Genomic DNA, 22,575 nt, shown 5'->3' with positions numbered 1-22,575 from the left:
CCAGCTTCTGGTATGGCCACCCATGGCGGTAATGTCGAGGATGAGGGTCCAGACTAAGAATGATCCAATCTACAAGACCTCAACGGCAGACTTGGCAGACAGTTATCTTGAACTCAACGGCTGTGAAGGCGGATGAAGGCTGCAACAGGTCTATCAGCTACAATTGTCTTGGCTCCCTTGCCATGGGAATGAGTTGATTGATTTGTGAAGGAGCGTGTGCTTCTTGGAGTGCAACATCAAGTACACGTTAAACAAACACACGCACAGGCGTCTTCGTTCTGAGCTGCAAAGCCAGGATTGGACTCATAAGCCACCTGAGAGTCCATAAAAACAACAGAATGTGGACCATCATCTTCAACCTCGAGGCATAGCCACGTCGATCACCAAATTAAAATTCAGATTTATGCCTAGCATTACTGCTATTAATTTGTTGTATTTTTTTTATTATATTCATGTGTGATGTTTACACTGTTAAGCTGCAGCAAAAGTAATAAATGTCATTGTTCTGCCGCTGATACATATAACAATTAAACATTTGACTCTATCAATGATAGAAAATAAACTCCAAGCCAATAAACCTCCCCTGTTTAAATCTTGTTCAGGATCTCCCTTAAAATCCTGTATCTGAGATAATGTGATGGGAATGAAGATCCTAGGAGAACTACCATCCTTATTTTCAGGTTTATTCATACCAAGCAATTAATTTTCTCTTTTAAAAAGCATAGTAAATAAATCAGTGCAACTAAGTTATCGTTCAGCATCCTTAGAAGGTGCAAATTTTCATTTTGCAGCGTTTGTATACAGATCTGCAGATAGACTTGGCAACAAAAAAAAACACATATACAAGCAGTTACATCATGGACAATGATTAAATAAAATTGGGTGAACGATAGGAGAGACGAGATTACTTGGAAACCAAGACTCTGCAGTCAATGGCTTTTTCTAGAACCACATCTTGCCTCCGCTATTACCGATTCAAGTTTTGCGTGAAGAGTGCAATGCCAGACACCCATTACAAAATATCCGAGCCTCACAGTATCAGGTTTAGCTTGTCCAGTCAAACAATATCTTTTGACACTCATTTCACAGGTGCCAGTACTGTACATTTATTCACAAGAATACAAAAAGTCAGTGTTTTTCATGGATCGCCCCAACCAAACCACTGCAGCTCCAAGCAGCTCGGATTGTACAAACTCCTTATCTTTATCACTCAGGATTTCACTTTTTAAGTTCAGAGAACTTGAGCCCCAATATATAGAAGCATCATTGCGTTATACAGATTAACTGGGAACCAGAGTCAGTAAATTCCATCCCCCCAAAATGCAATATAATTAATCAATTCTGCTCCTGTGATTCAGACGTCCATGACAAAAGAGGTAGACAGCTGTTTCCACAACTGTGCTGTCAATTTGAAAGTGCGTGCGCGCGCACACACACTCACATAACCTGGCTGTGAAATCAGGGTTGCCCTGTACTGCTTGAGAGCTCTGCAGCAACTTCTCTGCACATCACAACAGCGACTCCTCCACCCACCTCTACTGCAGTCTGTTCTCGTTTCCAGAACCCCACCCTCCAAATCTTTCCTCCACGGTCCAAAAGCTGTGCCACAAGAAACTGTGGTGGCTGGAATCTCCAGCAAAAAAAAAAAAAGCAAAGCTCTGGAAGAGCTAAGCAGGTCAGTTTGCATCTGCTGAGGGAATGGCAGGCGCCATTTCGGGTCTGGACCTTTTAGACTGATTGGGAGTGACGTGGAGGGGGAAAGCTGGAGGAGAGGTCGTGGCAGGGGTAAAGCCTCTTGAAAGACATTGCAGATCCGAATGGGATGTCGAGTTTGGGATTCCCACGTGCGAATCCTCTGCCTATTAAGCCCTGCTGCTGATCATCAGGATTCTATTGTCCACAGAGCACAAGCGTGCTTTACTGACGCCAGATGTAAAGTTGCGTTGCCAGTCTGACCCAGACGCCATGAACTTCCAAGGCCGAAGCATTGCTTGAATGGAAGCAGAACCCTGTTTTAGTATTACCAATGCCAAAACGGTTCCCAAATCAGAACTCGAGATTTGCCAAGCTGCCAATGAACCCCTTCTAAAAAAATCAAAAAAAAAATCAAAAGTGGGCGATGAGAGAAGTCGGTTTTCAGATCCGCTTGCAAAGTGCGGCCTTCTCTCCTAGTTTCCTATGAACTTTTCATTTCAAACATTCCAGGATTTAGGCAGATGTTAATTTGTTAAAATTACAGTACTGCACAGCAGGGTAAATTTGCTGAAAGGTTAGTACGGATGGGAAATCTATTCTTGCTCACAGTATTATTGCTTGCGCTGAGAGAAATGTACTCTGCAGCAGGGGTCCAAGGCACGATTCCCTTTTGTCTCAAAAACAAAATTTTCAGTACCTACTTCCCGCTGGGCTGCCTCCTGCCTCGCTTGTCAGGAACTCGGCGCCCTATGACGCAGCTGCACACCAGAGAAATTGAGGCGGAGGAGAAAAAACCCTGTGCATAATTTACTCTGGAATCTGACGGACCAATTCCAGTGGATAGCATGCTCTTGTCGAGGATGGGGGAGGAGGAGAGAACATGGATCCACGAATCCTGCACTGCACTTCAAAACAGCCAGCCTCAAGATGCTCAAACATCCGATTCATACCACCATCAGTTTGGGGTTCAATAAAACACAGCTAATTTTGTTTTGTTTTTTAAAACACTCCTGCCGAATATAAAGTGCAGCATTCGAACAGGCAAGTTAACAGTTACATACAAAAATAGCCGGCTTCTCTTCCACTGTAGTGAAAATGTTTTATGTGGATTTCTAGTAGACAGCGTTATTGCTAAACATTTACGATATGTCCATTCTAGGCTCTTCACTCCTCTCCTCTTTGGCTTCTTGAGTACGGTAGATCCTTAGGCCTGCATCAATGTAGTGCTGCAAGTATTGCTCGGCAACCTGTAGAAGAGAAACACAGGAAGCTCGATCACGATTGCTGACCTGGCACAGGGGGACGAAGAACACAACATTAAGGCGACATGTGCTTGCACTCAAACTGTCAAAGGGGATGTTTGCTCACTTTGAAAGCAACTTCCTGGCCGACTAAGTCATGGAAACTGTATCGGTTGTGAATGGAAATTAAGAGAAGGAAATACATGAAAATGAGTGGCACACGGTGCTTTAAAAATGGTACCGAACTAAAAGGTGGCACAGCGGCAGAGTTGCTGCCTCACGGCACCAGGCCCAGGTTTGATCCTGACTACGGATGCTCTCCGTGGAGTTTGGACATTCTCCCCGTGACTAAATGGATTTTCCTCGGGAGCTCCAGTTTCCTGGCACACCCCAAAGACAGACAAGTTTGAAGGTTCATTGGCTTCGGCAAAGATTGTAAATTGTCCCGAGTACGTGGGATAGTGCTAGCATAGAAACATAGAAATTAGGTGCAGGAGTAGGCCATTCGGCCCTTCGAGCCAGCACCGCCATTCAATATGATCATGGCTGATCATCCAACTCAGTATCCCGTACCTGCCTTCTCTCCATACCCTCTGATCCCCTTAGCCACAAGGGCCACATCTAACTCCCTCTTAAATATAGCCAATGAACTGGCCTCGACTACCCTCTGCATACGGGGATCATTGGTCGGCACACTCAGTGGGCCGAAGGGCCTGTTTCCGTGCAGTATCTTTAAACTAAACTAAAATGCTTTGCCATACTGGCCCAACCCCATACTTGTGGGGTTCATAGGACCACAAGACACCAGAGCAGATTTGGGCCATTTGCCCCATCGAGTCTCCTTGCTATTCAATCATAGCTGATCTATATTTCCACTCTCAACCCCCTTTGTTGGACTCCTCTTAACCTCTGACGCCCATCATCTTGGTTAGGTAAACTGCTTGTGGAGGCGGAGTTCAGGCCACTGCTGGTTCTGTCCGGTACTAAAAGTTGCCGAGGAATTATCCAAAACACACAGCTGCCTCAGCTTCCCAGACACCAACTATTTTTCAAACAGCCAAATCTGAAATCTCTGTGATCGGGGATCAATAGAATGGACCCACTACAGGACATTCCCAAGATGTGAAATACATTACACAAATGCAATATAAACAATGCTACAGAATGAAGGACCACTTGAAACCAGCTCCCACGTGCATCTTGTGCCTCAGAATCTAATGACAAAGCATGGGGGCTAGCAGCCAAGATTGTCTTGATTTCCACGTTCCTTAACCTAGACTGCCATTACATTTAGGGCCAAGGGATGCAGTCCCCCCCCCCCAGCTTGATCCACACAACATTGATGCAGCAGCCTGTATCCAAAGCCTTGCGCCTGGGGCGGCACGGTGGCGCAGCGGGAGAGTTGGTGCCTTACAGCGCCAGAGATGCAGGTTCGATCCTGGCTATGGGTGCTCGTCTGTATGGACTTTGTACGCTCTCCCCAAGACCACTTGGGTTTTCTCCGAGAACTTCAATTTCCTCCCACGCTCCAAAGACATGCAGGTTTGTAGGTTAATTGGCTTGGCATAAATGCAAACATTGTTCCTGTTGTAGGTTAGTGTCAATGTGCGGGGATCGCTGATCAGTGCGGACTCGGTGTGCCGTTTCAGCGCTGTATCTCTAAACTAAACACAAAGCTGAATCACAGATCAGCCTTGGGGCACACACAAAATTGGGCTGCCATTTGGTGAATATCGGGAACAGACCATTTCAGAAAGTGCAAATGCTGTGCAATGTAGGGAGTGTGTTAAATTAGGGATATTCCAACTTTAACAATGCAGTTATTTCACTGCAGTCAAGCGAGCTGGTGTTTCATTGCGAATGGACACAAAACGCTGGAATAACCAGCGGGACAGGCAGCATCTTTGGAGAGAAGGCTTAGGTGACAATCCGGGTTGTGACCTTTCTTCAGACTGACGTGTTGAAGATGGTTCCCGATCCAAAACGTCACCCAAGCCTTCTCTCCAGAGATGCTGCCTGCCCCGCTGAGTTAATCCAGCATTTAGTGTCTATCTTTGGGGTAAATCAGCATCTGCAGTTCCTTCCTACACATGGAATTTCATTGTGAAAGATTTATGGAAAATGGGAGCCAAGTACAAGGCTCCCATAAGGAAGGTGAGGGCTACTGACAAATGCATCTGCAAAGATCTGTGAGGATTTTAATCTAGCAATCACCAGAGGTGCTCAACAATACCGGCACCCAGAGTCTCCAAGTACTCTGGTGATGGTACGCAGTTTGTCCCATCACAACAGGGGAACTGTCCGGTTAGTGGGGAATGGACACTTGGACAGTTACATGGATAGGTTCGGTTTGGGGGGGGATTCTCCATGGACTGTCATCTTGTCGTGGTGGAAAAGCTTGTGTGGACCTGAGATCCTGAGAGCGATGCCGTCTGGAGCGATGCTCCTGGTAGGGCCACCCATGGCTGTAAGGTCGAGGGGGAGGTCTCTGACAAAGAGCAATTCGACCAAGCCCTCGACGGTGGAACAGGCGGAGGACGATGGCTGACCTTAGTGGAGCGTCACAACGGCTGGGAAGGCAGATGAAGGCTGCAGCAGAAAAGGGTCTCCGGTCTTCTTGGACTCCAAGCCACTGGATCCTGACCCAGATGTGTCAAGGACCGTGGGGTGGCTGTCTGTGCACCAGTCTCCCCAAGTTAAACAAAGTCACGCACAGGCGTCCTCCATATAGGGAATAGCATATATGGTCCATATATGGTCAGCCACGACTGATGGGGGCCTAAGAAGGGGGGAGGGATATGGACCAACTGGGACTTGGAAGGGGCTTCTTGGTTAGCATGGATGAATTGGGCCACAGGGCCTGCTTCCGTGTTGTATGACTCTATGATGGGAACCCCTAGGAAGCAACGCGTTTGCTGATCAGAGGACGGTGCGGAAGGCTCCCTCCCGTTCCCGCCTGATGGGAGCATGCCAGATTTTCAAAGAAAACACACACGTTGGGGGAGACCAGTCATAGCTCATCTCCCTGGGAAGGAATGTTCCGTGAAGCTGAATCCAGAAAGTAGGAGGGAGGAAAAGCAAAAAACAAAAAAAAGGACCTTTTCAAGCCTGATCAGAACTTTAGAAAGGGACAGACAGTGCAAAACATACCTGTTGCTTAGCACATTCTGGAGAATGTGGACATCTTGCAACTGGAAACACCGTTTGAGCTCCTGGAAGGCGGAAAGAACTCATTATAAAGGAGACCAAGAGCTCATTCCATATCTCCATGGGAGCGAGAGGGGTGGAACCTTTTGGCTGGGCTGCAAGCACAGAATGACCTTTTGACAATCTTCCACAAAAGAGTTGCAGGAAGTATCTCTACACTCAACAGGTTAAGCAAGGGTGTTAATGATGGCAAGGTGAGGGGGTCTAGGATTGATTTTGAGGAGAGGGGTCCAGTATCGATTTTAGCAAGGCTTTTGACATCGCTCCACTTGGCTGACTGGTCAGTTCATAAGTTATATGAGCAGAACTAGGCCATTCAATCATGGCTGATCTTTCTTTCCCTCTCAACCCCATTCTCCTGCCTTCACCCCACACCCCGAGTACTAATCAAGACCCTGTCAATCTCCACCGTAACAATATCCATGGACTTGGTCTCCACAAGCCTTCTGTGGCAATGAATTCAGAATAGTATAGACCATGGAATGGCAGCAATTCAAATCCAAGACATGCTCAAGGAATGGTCTTCAGGTACTCTGGTGACTGGAAGGCTGCTTCTGGTGGGACCAACAGGAGCTGAACAATATATTTCTAGATGTATGTAGCAAACGTTTAGGGTCTCACATCATACAGGGGCACATTCCGAAATGTGCAGATTAGAGCAGACTGCTTTTAATTTGGGCCAAGCTTTACTGCAGTGCTTTTGGAACACGGAGATGAGGCAGGCCGAGAAGAAAAATGGGAAAGATGGACAACAAAGCAAAAGCTGGATGGCAGACGTATGCACACGGCTTCAACCCCAAACACAAGTTTGACTGCACTTGAACTCAATTTGCTAAAAAACAAACCACATACTCCGATATTTTGCCGCATTGCAAACCTGGACACGAAGGATAAAATGAAGTGAATCCAATAGTGTAAGGTACTTGCCTGTGGCAAAGACTTGAACACCTCCACAGGATGCAGAGCACAAGCATCCAAGCGATTCTGGTGTAACACTGCCTTCTGCGTTGGCACAGTCTCAGTGGATTTTGCTTCGGCAAATTCTCGGACCCTCTGGATAAATGCGTCTAGTTCAGCGTTGAAAGCTTCCATGTATCCCTCTTCAGCTATCTTCGTGTGGGGGTGAAGCGAGCCAGTGAGAAACAAGAACAGATGGCATTGTGAACAATTCAATATTTCAGGATTGTGAAGGACTTGTGCAGCCCTACCTAATGTAACAGGACAGTACACCAGGAGAACATATCTTTGAGTAGGAAGGCAAAGATTTAGGCAGTCCGATTAGTTCCCTTTGGTTCTGCTTTGGTAATAAACAAGATGGGTGGAATAGATTTAACACTGGTTTGATTGCCAATGGCTCCAATCGCAATGGAAGCCAATTGCCCCGGACTCCAGGATTGATCCCAACAATGCGGCGCGGTGGCGCAGCGGTAGATGCAGCCTCACAGCACCAGAGACCCAGGTTCGATCCTGACTACGGGTGCTGTCTGTACGGTGTTTGCGAGTTCTCCCTGTGATGGTGTGGGTGCTCCAGTCTCCTCCCACTTTAACACATGCAAGTTGGTAGGTTAATGGGGTCAAGGAAAGAGCGTTCACATTGTGGCCCTGTTGCCACCTATCTTTCCACCGCCACGCACAAGAAGCGCTCGACAGACACCATCGTGTGCAGATGCCGAGAAGTGTGTTCAGCTCTGGCTGAACGACTTCTAACCTTGTGTGTGGACTCGATAAGAAGAAGTTGGTTAATTGGTTTCTGCAAAAAATGATCCCTCGTATGTAGGATAGAACTAGTGCACGGGTGATCACTGGTCAGGGCTGACCCAGTGGGCCGAAGAGCCCGTTTCCATGCTGTATCTCAAAACTATACTACATACGGCATCTTTCCTGTTGAGTTTGCATGCCTTTCTTGTAATTGTATGGTTTTCTGGGTGCTCCAGTTTCCCCTCAACATCCCATGAAACGTGCTGGCATGTTACATGGCTCGTGTAAATGTCCCAAATTACGCGGGTAGCAGGAGAACCAAAGGGCCATGGAGACAATGAATACACATTAGGCGGCACAGTGCAATCTCTTCATGTAGCACGAGCTTTGCGCAAATAAAGATAGAATAGCTGCTGAGATACGTGAGAAAGTTGTCTAATGGTCGTGTTGAGAATTGGCAATGAGGAGGTGGGATGAATGGCCTCCAGTTACAATGAAAAGCCACTTTATGTCCGTTTCAGTAAATTACATGCAGTGCAGCAGTGACATCGCGGTCATCCGCAGTTCTTTTGATTTTCATGTACCCAAAGCAAAGGTAGAGATGTACACTGTGCCATCTAACTTTTAAAAATCTCACTCCATTATTCTCGACTACGGAAGGGGAGTATTATTTCATCTGTACCAGTGTCAGGCCAGTGATGCAGCTACAAACGTTATGCCCTTATCATGTATCAAAACACTGGCTTGATTAATTTATTTTAGTTTTCTAGTTTACTTTAGATACAGCGTGGAAACAAGCCCTTCGGCCCACCGAGTCTACGCCGACTAGCGATCCCCGCACATTAACACTATCCCACACACAGTAGGGACAATTTACAGTTATACCAAGTCAATCAACCTACAAACCTGTACGTCTTTGGAGTGTGGGAAGAAACCGAAGATCTTGGAGAAAACCCACGGCTATGAGGAGAACGTACTAACACCGTACAGATAGCACCCGTAGTCAGAATCGAACCTGGGTCTCTGGCGCAGTAAGGCAGCAACTCTACCGCTGCACCACTGTTTTGGACAGAATGGACAGTAGAGTGGGTCAGGCAGCATTTCAGGAGAAGAACATGGTTAGGTGATATATCGGGTCGGTAGTTCCCGGGGAGCCACCCAGGCCCGATCCACCTGCTGAAAAACCGCGACACCAAAGACCATAACGACGACTGATGACCACAATGCGCCCCGGTAGCCCAACTTGCCCCCCCCCCCCCCCCCCAGGTGACTGCGGTGAAGCCGGACGGCGAGGCCTGTCTGGGCAGAAGGAGCCTCAGAGGTGGCAGCGATGGGAGCCTCGGCAGCGGGAGCCTCGGTGGCAACATGGACCTCGGCGGGAGCTGGAGACTCAGTGGCAGTGGGGCCTCGCAGTCGATGAACGTGAGGGGAGAGGTGATGACAATGGGGACCCGGCGTGGGGGAGGGGGGCACTCTAGTTTAGAATCCTCTGCCCCGGGGATAGGTATTTGTTCTTTCTGTGCACACGGCAGCCTGAAAACAGTCGCTTGTCTTTTTCTTTTTGTTTTCACTTTTAATTTCAACTTTGTGTACCTTGTGTGTTGTGACTGTCGGCAGACCAATTCCCTCCAGGGATGAAGAAAGTCTTTTCGTATTGTATCAAATATGATCTAGGGGTATTAGTACATGAATCACTAAAGGTCAGTATGCAGGTGCAGCAAGCAATCAGGAAGGCCAATGGAGTTTTGGCCTTTATTGCTAGGGGGATTGAGTATAAAAACACGGAGGTCTTGCTGCAGCTGTACACAGTATTAGTGAGACCACATTTGGAATACTGTGTACAGTTCTGGGGTCCATACTTAAGGAAGGATGTACTAGCCCTGGAGGCAGTGCAGCGAAGGTTTACAAGATTAATTCCTGCAATGAGGGGATTGACATATGAGGAAAGGTTAAGTAAGCTGGAGCTCTACTCTTTGGAGTTTAGGAGAATGAGAGGCGATCTCATTGAAACATATAAGATCGTGAGGGGCCTTGATCGGGTGGATGCACCGAGGATGTTCCCAATGATCGGGGAAACTAGAACTAGGGGACATAGTTGCAGAATAAGGGGGGGCTCTTTTAAAACTGAGATGAGGAAGAACTTCTTCACCAAGAGGGTGGTTAATTTATGGAATTCACTGCCCCAGGGAGCAGTGGAAGCAGAAACGTTAAATATATTTAAGTCTAGAATAGATGGTTTTTTAGCTGCCGAGGGGATAAGGGGCTACGGGGAGAGGGCAGGGATATGGACCTAGGTATGGTTAGTATAGTAAGACCTGAGTGATCTCCTGGACAAGTGTCGATCGCCTGGATTGGGGTCGGAGAGGAATTTCCCGGATTTTTTCCCCCGAATTGGACCTGGGTTTTTATCCGGTTTTTTGCCTCCCCCAGGAGATCACGCGGTTCTTGGGGTGGAGAGGGGTGATAGCGGTATGAAGGGGAGGGTAGTGTCTTGTGTTCTGTGTCTTGTGTCTACTGTTTGTGGGTAAGTGTGTCTGTTTAGTGTTCAGCCATGAGCGAATGGCGGTGCGGGCTCGACGGACCTGGTGGTCTACTCTCGCACCTACTTTCTATGTTTCTATGTTTCTATGTATCGTATCGGAACCCTTCCTCAAGCTGACGCCATGTTGGGTTGGAATCTTTCTTCAGTCTGAAGAAGGGTCCCAACCCGAAACGTCACCTACCCATGTTCTCCTGAGATGCTGCCTGAACCACTGAGTTACTCCAACAAACAACATCATTATCAGTGGAGCAACAATTGAGCTTTACGATCAGGATTTCTAATCTTTATGGGGAGGGAACTTAAAGGGAGTAATTAATTGAACGATAGTGTGGGCAGCACATTGGCGCAGCTGGTATACCTTGCATGTTCTACCCATGACTGCATAGGATTCCTTCGGATGCTCCGGTTTCTTCCCACATCCAAACGACATGCAGGTTTTGGGAGGTCGACCGGCCTCTGTAAAATTGCTCCAATTTGTAGGGAATGGATGAGAAAGTGGGATAAGCTAGAACTAGTGTGAACGGGCAAAGGGTCCATTTCCGACGGTCTCTTTAAACAAAACATACAGCACTAAAACAGGCTCTTCCGCTGACCATCGATCACACAAGATCTCGCTTACGCATCCACTCTCCACACACCAGGAGGAATTGACAGGGAAATTAAATTTAAAGCCCTCACGTTTTGGGGATGTTGGAGGAATCTGGAGCACCAGGAGGCAACCCAGGCGGTCACAGGGAGCATGAGCAAAATGCACACACGACAGCACCCAAGGTCAGCATCGAACCAGGGTCCCTGGAGCTGGGAGGAAGCGGCTCCACCAGCTGCGCCACTGTGCTGCATTTATATTCTATTCCCATTTCCACCATTTTATTTGGTCATGACCTTACTTTTGCTTTCTCGAAGAACTGCCGGAAGCAGCCCCGGGGATCTTGTTGAAGGCTTCTTCCCAGCTCCATGATGAACTGCATAACAACAGCTTGATGAGCCACTTGCTCCATCAGTGCCTGTTTCTGCAAATTGAACAAGAAGAAGCAAACAAATTATCTTTTGGTGCTAAAGTGTATGGCAGCAAGAATAAGGAGAAGCTGTATTACAATAACATAGAACAGGTCCTTCCAGAAGATAGACAAAATGCTGGAGCGACTCAGCAGGACAGGCAGCATCTGTGGAGAAAAGGAATGGGTGACGTTTCGGGTCGAGACCCTTCTTCAGACTAATGTTAGGGGAGAGGGAGGTACAGAGATAAGGAAGTACAAAGTGTGAAAACAGGACAAGGGGAGTGGAGATCAATGAAAATGTTGAATAGATCACTTTTGGCCGGGAGTTTAGCTGCTTTTTTTGTCTCTGTTCAAAGCAAACAGAATAAAAAATAGTGGGAGACAGTAAGACTGGTGGGAGAACTGGGAAGGGGATGGAGAGAGAGGGAAAGCAAGGGGTACTTGAAGTTAGAGAAGTCAATGTTCATACCGCTGGGGTGTAAACTACCCAAGCAAAATATGAGGTGCTGTTCCTGAAATTTGCACTGGGTCCCACTGATAATGGAGGAGGCCCAGGACAGAGAGGTCAGATTGGGAATGGGAGGGGGAGGAGGGAAAGTGTTTAGCAACCAGGAGATCAGATAGGTTTTGGCGGACTGAGCGGAGGTGTTCAGCGAAACGATCACTAAGCCTGCGCTTGGTCTGGCCAATATATAAGAGTCTACACCTGGAACAACGAAAACAGTAGATGAGATTGGAGGAGGTGCAAGTGAACCTCTGCCTCACCTAAAAAGACTGTTGCGGTCCTTGGACGGAGTCGAGGTGGGAGGTATAGGGACAGGTGTTGCATCTCCTACGGTTGCTGGGGAAAGTACCCGGGGAGGGGGTGGTTTGGGTGGGAAGGGAGTTGCGGAGGGAACGGTCTCTGTGGAAAGCAGTGGAGATGGGAAGGTGTGACTCGTGGTGGGATCCCATTGGTGGTGGCGAAAATGTTGGAGAATTATGTGCTGTGTGCGACGGCTGATGGGGTGGACGATGAGGACAAGGGGGACTCTGTCCCTGTTACGACTGGGGGAGGGGGAGCAAGAGTGGAGCTGCGGGATATTTCGAGAATACCCCAGTGAGGGCCTTGTCTATGATGGAAGAGGGGAACCCTCATTCCCTAAAGAATGAGGACCTCTCTAGGGCGTAGATGGAGGAATTGGGAGTAGCGGATTGTCTCTACAGGAAGCAGGTTGGGAAGAAGTGTAGTCTATATTACAGGAAGCAGGATGGGTCCTTCCAGAAGCTAGCGACTGTCCGATTCACCTCTACCGCATTTAGGACGTTGGACTGTGCCTATGGAACTGACGCGCGACAATGCCGAGATCTATATTCTGCACTCTGTATCTTCCCCTTTGCTCTATTGATGTATTTGAGTTTCACTGATCAGAAGCCAGCTGAACCCAGGCCAGATAATTATAATGGCCGCAAGAACAGGTTAGAGACTGGGCATCCCATAAGAACTGCAGATGCACCTTAATGCACAAAAGGACACAAAGTGCTGGAGTAACTCAGGCAGCATCCGTGGAGAACATAGATAGGTGACGTGTCAGGTCTGGACCCTTCTTCAGACTGATGGTTGGGGTGAGGGGGGGGGGGGGGAGAGAGAAAGCTGGAAGAGAAGAGGGCAGGATAAAAACTGCTTCAGAGCCAAAACGTCATTCATCCCTGTGCTCCAGAGATGCTGCCAGACCTGCTGAGTTACTCCAGTGCTTGACGGCCGTCTGATTGTATCCAGGTATGGTGTATCTGGTGTGATTGGATCGCATGCAAAAAAAAACTATTCACTATAACAATAACAAATGCAAAGCCAAACAGTGCAGCCTAGGAACCACCTCTTTGGCCCTCAATACCTGTGCTGAACATGATCCCTAGAAAAAACTCTTATCATCTTCTATTCCTTTCACAAGTGAGGGGCGTGCATCACTGGGTAAGTAAACTATCTGTCACTGGATTAAGTATGATGCTTTCCTTGCAGGTCACCAGCTGGTTCTTTAATAACATAACCACATTATAAATTAAAAATTCACCGACATTTAGTAAAAGCACCTTTGCTTCTGAACCCACTGTTTCCCCATATAGAAAATGCCAATAAACAGGCATCAATTGAACTGCTCAGGTACAATCAACCCAAAACACTGCGCAGGAAGGAATTGCAGATGCTGGTTTTGGAAAGGTGATGCTTCGGGTCGAGACCCTTCTTCAGACCCGAAAGCAAGGGTCTGAATAAGGGGTAGGCCATTCAGATCGGAAATGAGGAAAAACTTTTTTACCCAGAGTTGCGAATCTGTGGAATACTCTGCCTCAGAAGGCAGTGGAGGCCAATTCTCTGGATGCTTTCAAGAGAGAGAGCGTAGTCAGGGGATATGCGGAGAAAGCAGGAACGGGGTACTGAATGTGGATGATCAGCCATGATCAGTGAATGGCAGTGCTGTCTCGAAGGGACGAATGGCCTACTCCTGCACCTATTGTCTATTGAAACGTCACCCATTCCTTATATCCAGAGATGCTGCCTGTCCCGCTGAGTTATTCCAACATTTTGTGGCTATCTACAGCCCAAAACATTGACTGTTTCTCTACCAATGCCACCTGATTTGCCCCATTTCGTCTTTCAATCAAGACTCCAGTCTTTTTTTGCTTTAAATGTATGTTTCACTGTCAGACGTACAGAGAACAGAGCAATGAAATTGCTACCTTCAGCAGCAGAACAGGCCTGCTCAATTTAAAGTGGAGGCATTAACCCAAATTAGACCAGGGTTAATGGTCTCATTCGGGTCCAGGCAAATGGACCCGAATGAGACAGACCAGGCAAAAATATGCTCCCCACAGCCCTGAGCAGAAGTTATTAATTCTCTCCCACTTACCTCCTCCTCTTTTAAATGAAAGCACCACTTTATCAAGTAATTAGCAGTCTCTTGACAAACAAGGTGAGGGTGGTCGGACAAACATCTCTGGCTGTCAACCCACCGCTTCAACATGCCTGACGGGAAAGAAGGTACGTTACTCCAGCATTTGCTGCCACCAATGCGACCATTACATTGGTGAGAATGAGCAAGAGGCAATTTCACACAGTAAAACATGTATTGTGCATTGGCTACAAAATTCCTTCAAGGTGACAATGTGGGCGGCACGGAGGCGCAGCGGTAGAGTTGCTGCCTTTCAGCGCCAGAGACCCTGGTTCGATCCCGACTGCGGGTGCTGTCTGTACGGAGTTTGCACATTCTCAGTGACCGCGTGGCTTTTCTCCGGGTGCTCCGGTTTCCGCCCACATTTCAAAGACGTACAGGGTTGTGGGTTAATTGGCTTCTGTAAATTGTCCCTAGTGTGCAGGACAGCGCGATTGGCTGTCGGCATGGACTTGGTGGGCCGAAGGACCTGTTTCCACACTGCGTCTCTTAAAAACTGCATATTTCTGACTGCAGATGGGGGAAGAATTTGCAGGAGGTGGAATTTCAATGCAGCGTTGCCCTTCTAATTTAGAACAGCACAGTGGCTCAGCTGGTGGAGCTGCATTTCACCGAGCCAGTGACCCGAGTTTGATTTTGAACCCGGGCTCTGTCTATGATGAGTTTGCACACGCTCCATGTGACCACATGGGTTTCCTCCAGATGCTTCAGTTTGGAATGGAATACTTTATTGTCACATGCGACTAGACACAGTGAAATTCTTTGCTTGCACACTCACATCCCAGAGACATACGGGTTTGTGGATTAACTGGCCTCTAAAATCACCCTTCATGTGCAGGGAGTGGATGAGGAAGTGGGATAACACACAACTAGCGTGAGTGGATGATCAATGGTTGTTGTGGACTCGATGGGCCGAAGGATCCGTTTCCATGCTCTCCCTCTCTCTAAACTAATAAAAAACGAATTCTGGATGTAGAAAGAAGCCAGAATGGATACTTTTAAATACGTTTGGGCAGCTTCCAACCTAGTGGTATGAATATTGAATTCTCTAACTTCAAGTAACTCTGCACCCTCTGTCTCCATCCCTCCCCCACCCAAGTCGCGCCAGGCTCCCGTTCTCAACTAGCAAACAGACAACAATGTCTGAAGATGGGTCTCGACCCGAAACGTCGCCTATTCCTTCTCTCCATAGATGCTGCCTCACCTGCTGAGTTTCTCCAGCATTTTTGTCTACCTTCCAAACAGCTAACAGTGGCCTGTTTCTTTTGTCATCGTTACTTTATTACTTTTTTGTATATCTTTCATTCATTTGTTTTATATGGGTGGAGATGAGGGGGAGATGGAGAGGGGGGGAGATTTCACCGATAGCACGTCATGTATGAGATGTGAATCACAGAAAAACACACAAATACACCAACACACAAATAAGTATATAGATGTATGATCTGTTTGGCTGGCAAAGCTTTTCACTGTATCTCTGTGACAATAATAAACTCAAACCATTTATCATAGCTTACCACATATTGTCCACGTGCTGTCCACTTACCAAAATGCCTGATCTGTTGTTCATATTTCTGTGCAAATGTTGCATTTTTCCCATACTTCTCTTCCTCGACTTCTTTACACTTTATGCTTTTGTTGATCACACTCTGGTATTACAAAAAAAAAAACAAGAATCAATTTATAAGCTGAGTTTTGTTTCATCTCATCACCTTTGATGCATGTCTTGCAGACACACCAGAGGGTGGGGGGAGAAACATGTTTCTCCGTGTCATTTAACCTTGCTGCCTGGATTAGGGGAGGCATTAGCTAAAAGGAGAGATCAGACAAACTTGGATTGGTTTCTCTGGAGCACCGGAGGTTGGGGGGGGGGGGGGGGGGGGGGGGGGGGGGGAGACCTGAGACAAGTATATAAAATTATGAGTAGCATAGATAGGGTGGACAGTCAAAACCTTTTTCCACGGGGTGGAAATGTCAATGACTAGAGAGACATTGTTCAATGGGGCAAAGTTCAATGGAGATGTGTGGGCCGAGTTTTTACATGAAGAGTGCAGCACGCTGGCTGGGGCTGTGGTTAGCACCAGGTTGAATCCATTCCAGTTTCACACAACCCACCCAACACACCCCTGTCCCAACACGACCAATAATGGAAAGGCTACGCAGCTCAGCCAATGGATCTTTTCTCAGTGCACGGTTGCTGTCCACCCCCAGAGTGCTTTATTGAATGGCTTGTGGTCCCAAACAACTTTGTGCCTTACATGAAAAGACAGTGAGTGCTGGACTCAGCAGGTCTGGCAGCATCTCTGGCAGCATCTCTGGCGAACACAAATAGGTGACATTTTGGGTCAGGACCCTTCTTCAGATTGACTGTGGTGGGGGGGGGGGAGGGGACGACAAACTAGAAAGAGACAAGAAGTAGGACAAAGCCTGGCAAGTGATAGGTGATACAGGTGAGGAAGGAAGGTGGATGGACGGAAAAGGCTGGAGTAACTCAGCGGGATAGGCAACATCTCTGGATAGAAGGAATGGGTGATGTTTTGGGTCGAGACCCTTCTTCAGAGGTTGAGTGGCAGATGGTTGGACGGAGGTAAGCGGCAAAAGGTGTGAGATTAGGAGATAAGGATAGAAGTGCAAGTAGGGAATCCAACGGAAAGAATGTGCTTCCTTCATCAAAAAGGACCAGTCGGGTTTTCACAACATCTTAACAGCTTTGTGTTAGAAGGAACTGCAGATGCTGGTTTAAGCCGAAGATAGACACAAAGAGTTGGAGTAACTCAGCAGCATTTCTGGAGAATGGGTGACGTTTCGAGTTGAGACCATTCACCCGAAACGTCGCCCATTCCTTCTTTCCAGAGATGTTGCCTGTCCCGCTGAGTTACTCCAGCTTTATTGTTTAGCAGCTCTATATTATTTATTACAACCTCGTACCCCAATTTTGGGATGAGTGTGCGGTGCAAAGGTGTTGGGGTTCTCCCCACTGGTCCAGGGACAACTCTGCGACATGCTTCATGCTGCAAAGATACCGCACCTTATTAAATCCTTCTTTGCCGACAGTGTCAATATTCCACGAACTCAACCTCTCATTCCAGATCAGCTCCTCTTCCTTCTGCCTCCATTCGTCCTCTTTCTTTTTCAGCTCCCAGTATTCAGTCTGTGCTTTGGCACGCTCCTGCTCCAAAGACTCGGAGTTGTGCAGCTCCAGGTTGCAAAGTCTCTGCTGGGCTTCAGCCAGCCTCCACCGGCACTCCACAGTCTTCTGCATCAGCTCCTGCTGCTTGTGACAAACGCTCTCCACGCCACCCGTGTACACCTGGAACGTACAGGCATTGCCAGTCAGCATCAAAGGACAGCTGGACTCACCACCCATTCACTGTGGAGCAGGGCGAGGTGCACAAATAAAACAACCCAGAATAGAACAGTGTGGTACACTGGAGCAGCTGTCTCACAGCGCCAGAGACCCAGCTTCAATCCTGACCTTAGGTGCTGTCTGTGTGAAGTTTGCACGTTCTCCCCGTGACCACGCGGGTTTCCTCCGGGTGCTCTTGTTTCTTCCCACATCTGAAAGATGTGCCGGTTGGTTGGTTACCTGACCTCATGCTTGTTTTCATGCTTGTATCTCTAAAATGAACTTTACATCTCCTTGTGATGAAACCAGTTCTCCAAGATAAGTCATTAGACTTTAGACATACTGCACAGAAACAAGCCCTTTCGCCCACCAGCGATCACCCCGCACACTAGCACTATCCTACACACGAGCAACAATTTACAATTTTATAGAAGCCAATTAACCTACAACCCTGTATATCTTTGGAATATGGGAGGAAACCAGAGCACCCAAAGAAAATCCACGTGGTCACGGGGAGAACGCGCAAACTCTGTACAGACAGCACCCATAGTCAGTCTCGAACCCGGATCTCTGGCGCAGTCAGGCAACATCTCTACTGCTGCACCACTGTGCCATCCTTGCCAGAACACAGCAACACGTACCCAGCATGAAGGTAACGCAAGTGGCGTAAAAGTGGCAGGTAGAGAGAACCTGACCCCACTCATGAAGGTGTGCAAATTAAATATTGACTCTCAATCTTTGCAGAAAAAGGATAGGTGACATTTCATGTCAAGACCTTTCTTCAGACTAAAAGTACGGGTTGGGGCCCCATCACCTGCTTTCAGTCTGAAGATGGGTTACGACCCAAAACAAATAGTGGATGTGGAGAGAATGTTGCCACTGGTGGGAGAGTCTGGGACAAGAGGTCCTAGCCTCAGAATTAAAGGAAGTTCCTCTAGGAAGGAGATGAGGAGGAATTTCTTAAGTCGGAGGATGGTGAATCTGTGGAATCCTTTGCCACAGAAGGCTGTGGAGGTAGTCAATGGATATTTTTAAGGCAGAGATAAGATAGATTCTCAATTAGTCTAAGTGTCAGGGGTTATGGGGAGAAGGCAGGAGAGATAGATCAGCCATCAGATTGAATGGTAGAGCAGACTTGATGAGCCAAATAGCCAATTCTACTCCTATCACTTAAGTACTGATAAACCTAATCGCCCCCCCCCCCAGATATCCTCTAACCCGCAGAAACACCCCCACATCCCCTCCCTTCGCACCCCCCATTCACCCTAATCTCCTCCCCCCAACCCTTTTCTATCCCCTCACCCCCCCCCCCCACCCTTCCCCAGGTCTCCACCCTCTATGTCCCAAGTTATAGGAGCAGAATTAAGCCACTTGGCCCATTGTCTACTCCACCATTCAATCATAGCTGAACTATTTCTCCCTCCTGACCCCATTCTCCTGCCATCTCCCCATACACCTGAACTAATCAAGAATCTAGCCTTAAAAATTAGTTAGACACAAAAGGCTGGAGTAACTCAGCGGGCCAGGCAGCACCTCTGGAGAGAAGGAATGGGTGATGTTTCGAGACCCCTTCTTCTCTCAGATATTCTAGTATGGAACAACTCATATTAGCACAGATGCGACATAGACAGAGGAATTGGGAGTAGGTGATAGAGTCTTTGCAGGAAGCAGGGTGGGAAGAAGTGTAGTCGAGATAGTTGTAGGAATCACTGGGTATGTCATAGACGTCAGTCAATAGTCTAATTCCTGTGATGGGGAGACTGAGATCAAGAAAGGGGAGGGTGGTGTCGGAGATGGTCCAAGTAAATTTGAGTACGGGATAAAAATTGGTGAAGTTGAAGTTCATGAGTTCTACATGTGTGCAGGAGGTAGAACCGATGCAGTCATTAATGTAACGGAGATAGAGTTCGAGGATAGGGCCAGTGTACGCTTGGAAGAGGGATTGTTCAACATACCCACAAAGAGGCAGGCATAGCTGGGGCCCCTGCGCATGCCCATAGCTACTCCTTGGACTTGGAGAAAATGGGAGGAGTCAAAGGAGAAGTTGTTGAGGGTTAGGACCAGCTCCACCAGGCAGAGTATAGAGTTAGAAGATGGAAATGGATGGTTCTGTGGTCGAGGAAGGAACGGAGGGCTTTAAGGCCTTCCTGGTGGGGGATGAAGGTGGAGTGACTGAACGTCTATAGTAAAGATGAGGGAGTGGGGGCTCGGAAAGCTGAAGTCATTAAAGAGGAAGTCATTAAAGAGATGAAGGGCATGTGAGATGTCTTGGACATAGGTCGGGAGAGATTGGACCGAGGGAGGGGGGGGGGGGAGAGATAGTATGGGGTCGAGGTACGTGGAAATCATTTCCGTGGGACAGCAGGCAGAAACAATGGGTCTGCCAGGGCAGTTGTGTTTGTGGATTTTGGGAAGAAGGTAAAACCAGGCTGTGCAGGGCTGGGGAACGATAAGGTTGGAGTCTGTGGAAGGCAGACAGCCAGAAGTGATGAAATCAGAAATGGTGTTTAAGATTAAGACCTGGTGCTCGTCTGTGGGATCATGGTCCAACGATAAGTAGGAGGAGGTGTCTGAGAGTTGTTGCCTGGCCTCAGCCCGGTAAAGGTCAGCTTGCCAGACTACCACGGTACCTCCCTTGTCGGCGGGTTTGATTATCATGTCGGGGTTGCTGCAGAGTGAGCGGAGGGCTGTACGTTCAGAGGGGGTGAGGTTGGAGTAGGTGAAGGAAGTGGAAAAGTTAAGGCGGTTGATGTCCCGCCGGCAGTTATAAATAAAGAGGTCTAGAAAGGCCGTTCTGGGGAGTCCAGGAGGAGGGGGGCAGTGGAGACAGGGTCATCACCGGTTGGTGAGGACAACTTCCCACAGAAAAAGGCACGGAGGTCGAGGCGACGGAAGAAAAGTGAGTTGCAGATTCACCAGCCTCTGATTAAAATGTCCTCCTCTCTCCCCCAGCCCCAGCAGCGCGTTCACACACCCCCAGCCCCAGCAGCGCGTCCACACACCCCCCCAGCCCCAGGTCCACACACCCCCCCAGCCCCAGCAGCGCGTCCACACAGCCCCAGCAGCGCGTACACACCCCCCAGCCCCAGCAGCGCGTCCACACACCCCCAGCCCCAGCAGCGCGTCCACACCCCCCCAGCCCCTGCAGCGCGTCCACACACACCCCCAGCCCCAGCAGCGCGTCCACACACACCCCCAGCCCCAGCAGCGCGTCCACACACACCCCCAGCCCCAGCAGCGCGTCCACACAGCCCCAGCCGCGCGTCCACACACCCCCAGCCCCAGACACCCCCAGCAGCGCGTCCACACAGCCCCAGCAGCGCGTCCACACACCCCCAGCCCCAGGTCCACACACCCCCAGCCCCAGCAGCGCGTCCACACACCCCCAGCCCCAGCAGCGCGTCCACACACCCCCAGCCCCAGCAGCGCGTCCACACACCCCCAGCCCCAGCCGCGCGTCCACACACCCCCAGCCCCAGGTCCATACACCCCCAGCCCCAGCAGCGCGTCCACACAGCCCCAGCCGCGCGTCCACACACCCCCAGCCCCAGACACCCCCAGCAGCGCGTCCACACAGCCCCAGCAGCGCGTCCACACACCCCCAGCCCCAGCCGCGCGTCCACACACCCCCAGCCCCAGGTCCACACACCCCCAGCCCCAGCAGCGCGTCCACACACCCCCAGCCGCGCTCCCGGGTCCCGAACCTGACTCTGCCTCATCCAGCCCGCGTCGGGGATGGGGATGGGGATGGGTCGGTATCTTCTTCCTCCTCCAGCGGCGGCGGCGGCCTCGTCGTCCTCGTCCTGCTCGTTGTCGGAAGCGGCGCCGGGCAGGCCGGCCCGGTACTCCATCATGCTGGGTGGGGAGGGAGAGGCCTTCACCCTCTTCGCTGCTGCTGCTGCTGCCGCCGCATCCTCCACCTCCACCTCCGTTGTCGCTGCTGCTGTTGTTGCTGCGCCGCCGGGGCCGGCCGCCCGCCCGCCGTAACAAAGCGGCCGCGTCACCCGGGCCCAGCACCCCCTCGTCACGTGACCAGAGCCCAGCGTCACCGGGGGGACCAGCACAGAGGCACACGTGACCAGCGTCCGCGTCACTAGCTGCCCATCGCCCCCCCCCGCCACGTGATCAACCATCGCGCCGCCGCTCGCCCCCCGGCAACGCGTGTCACGTGATCATCAGGCACGTCACCGGCTGCGCCGTCGCCGCGCACGTCACGTGATCAGCGAATGCACCAGCAAAGATCATGAGACACCGGCCCTCCGGGGCGCGTCACGTGATCCCCGGCCCGGGTCACGTGGGCCGATGGGCCTGCTGCTGCCCAAAGCATCTTTGTCCCCCCCGCAACATATTCCGACCCGCACACCTCAAGACAGAAGAAGACACACACACACACAAACACAATGCTGGAGTAACTCAGCGGGACAGGCAGCATCTCTGGAGAGAAGGAATGGGTTGTGTATTTCTAGCAATGTTACAAAATTTTGAGATTTTAAAAATCAAGTCTAATTCCTAATTCATTTTCATATCTTCAGTATTATAAAAGTTAGGGCCATTTTCATACTCGGAAATTAGCATCTTGTTCCCTATTGCTTTTCCATTGACTTAACTCAAAAGCTGTGATCGAGGAGAGTCAAAAGCCCATAACTTTCTTAAAGATTAAGAGAACTGAAAGAATTTTTCAGTTATTATCGATTGAAGCATTCTGAAACAAATATGAAACAATCTTACTTAGGTGACTTGAAATTAAAGCATATAATTAGTTTAGTTACCTAACCAAAATTCAATTACTAGATCTAAACATCTATCAATTTCTTAAGAATAGATTAACATTTTTAAATAGCCTAAGTGTCCAAATAACATTCACACAAGAATTCACAATATAACATAATTTTTAAATCTCATTGTCATGGATTTATAGGCC

General features: G+C 49.0%; 1 protein-coding gene across 1 annotated transcript; it reads right to left on the bottom strand.

Annotated features, from left to right (window-relative positions):
- Positions 1-666: 666 nt before the first annotated feature.
- Positions 667-21,686, bottom strand: cdc37l1 (cell division cycle 37 like 1). The gene is made up of 7 exons (XM_033018430.1): positions 21,359-21,686; positions 17,337-17,618; positions 15,855-15,957; positions 14,267-14,382; positions 11,271-11,393; positions 7,071-7,253; positions 667-2,942 (listed from the first exon to the last, which is right to left on the bottom strand). Exons 1-7 carry the CDS (start codon positions 21,506-21,508, stop codon positions 2,835-2,837), a joined length of 1,065 nt encoding a protein of 354 aa, XP_032874321.1. The 5' UTR covers positions 21,509-21,686; the 3' UTR covers positions 667-2,834.
- Between the last annotated feature and the right edge of the window lie 889 nt (positions 21,687-22,575).

Source organism: Amblyraja radiata, chromosome 3, assembly GCF_010909765.2.
Source record: "Amblyraja radiata isolate CabotCenter1 chromosome 3, sAmbRad1.1.pri, whole genome shotgun sequence".
Taxonomy (NCBI): domain Eukaryota; kingdom Metazoa; phylum Chordata; class Chondrichthyes; order Rajiformes; family Rajidae; genus Amblyraja; species Amblyraja radiata.
The sequence above is the reverse complement of the archived record's forward strand: the minus strand, read 5'-3'. Positions and strand labels throughout refer to the sequence as shown.

What these genes read in the sequence shown, in the direction of transcription:
- cdc37l1 (XM_033018430.1), bottom strand. Translation starts at nt 21,508, where the DNA reads ATGATGGAGTACCGGGCCGGCCTGCCCGGCGCCGCTTCCGACAACGAG. An exon ending in GCAAAGAAGGATTTAATAAG is followed by an intron (nt 15,958 to 17,336) that starts GTGCGGTATCTT and finishes TTGTAATACCAG; the next exon opens with AGTGTGATCAACAAAAGCAT. An exon ending in AGTTCTTCGAGAAAGCAAAA is followed by an intron (nt 7,254 to 11,270) that starts GTAAGGTCATGA and finishes CCCCACACGAAG; the next exon opens with ATAGCTGAAGAGGGATACAT.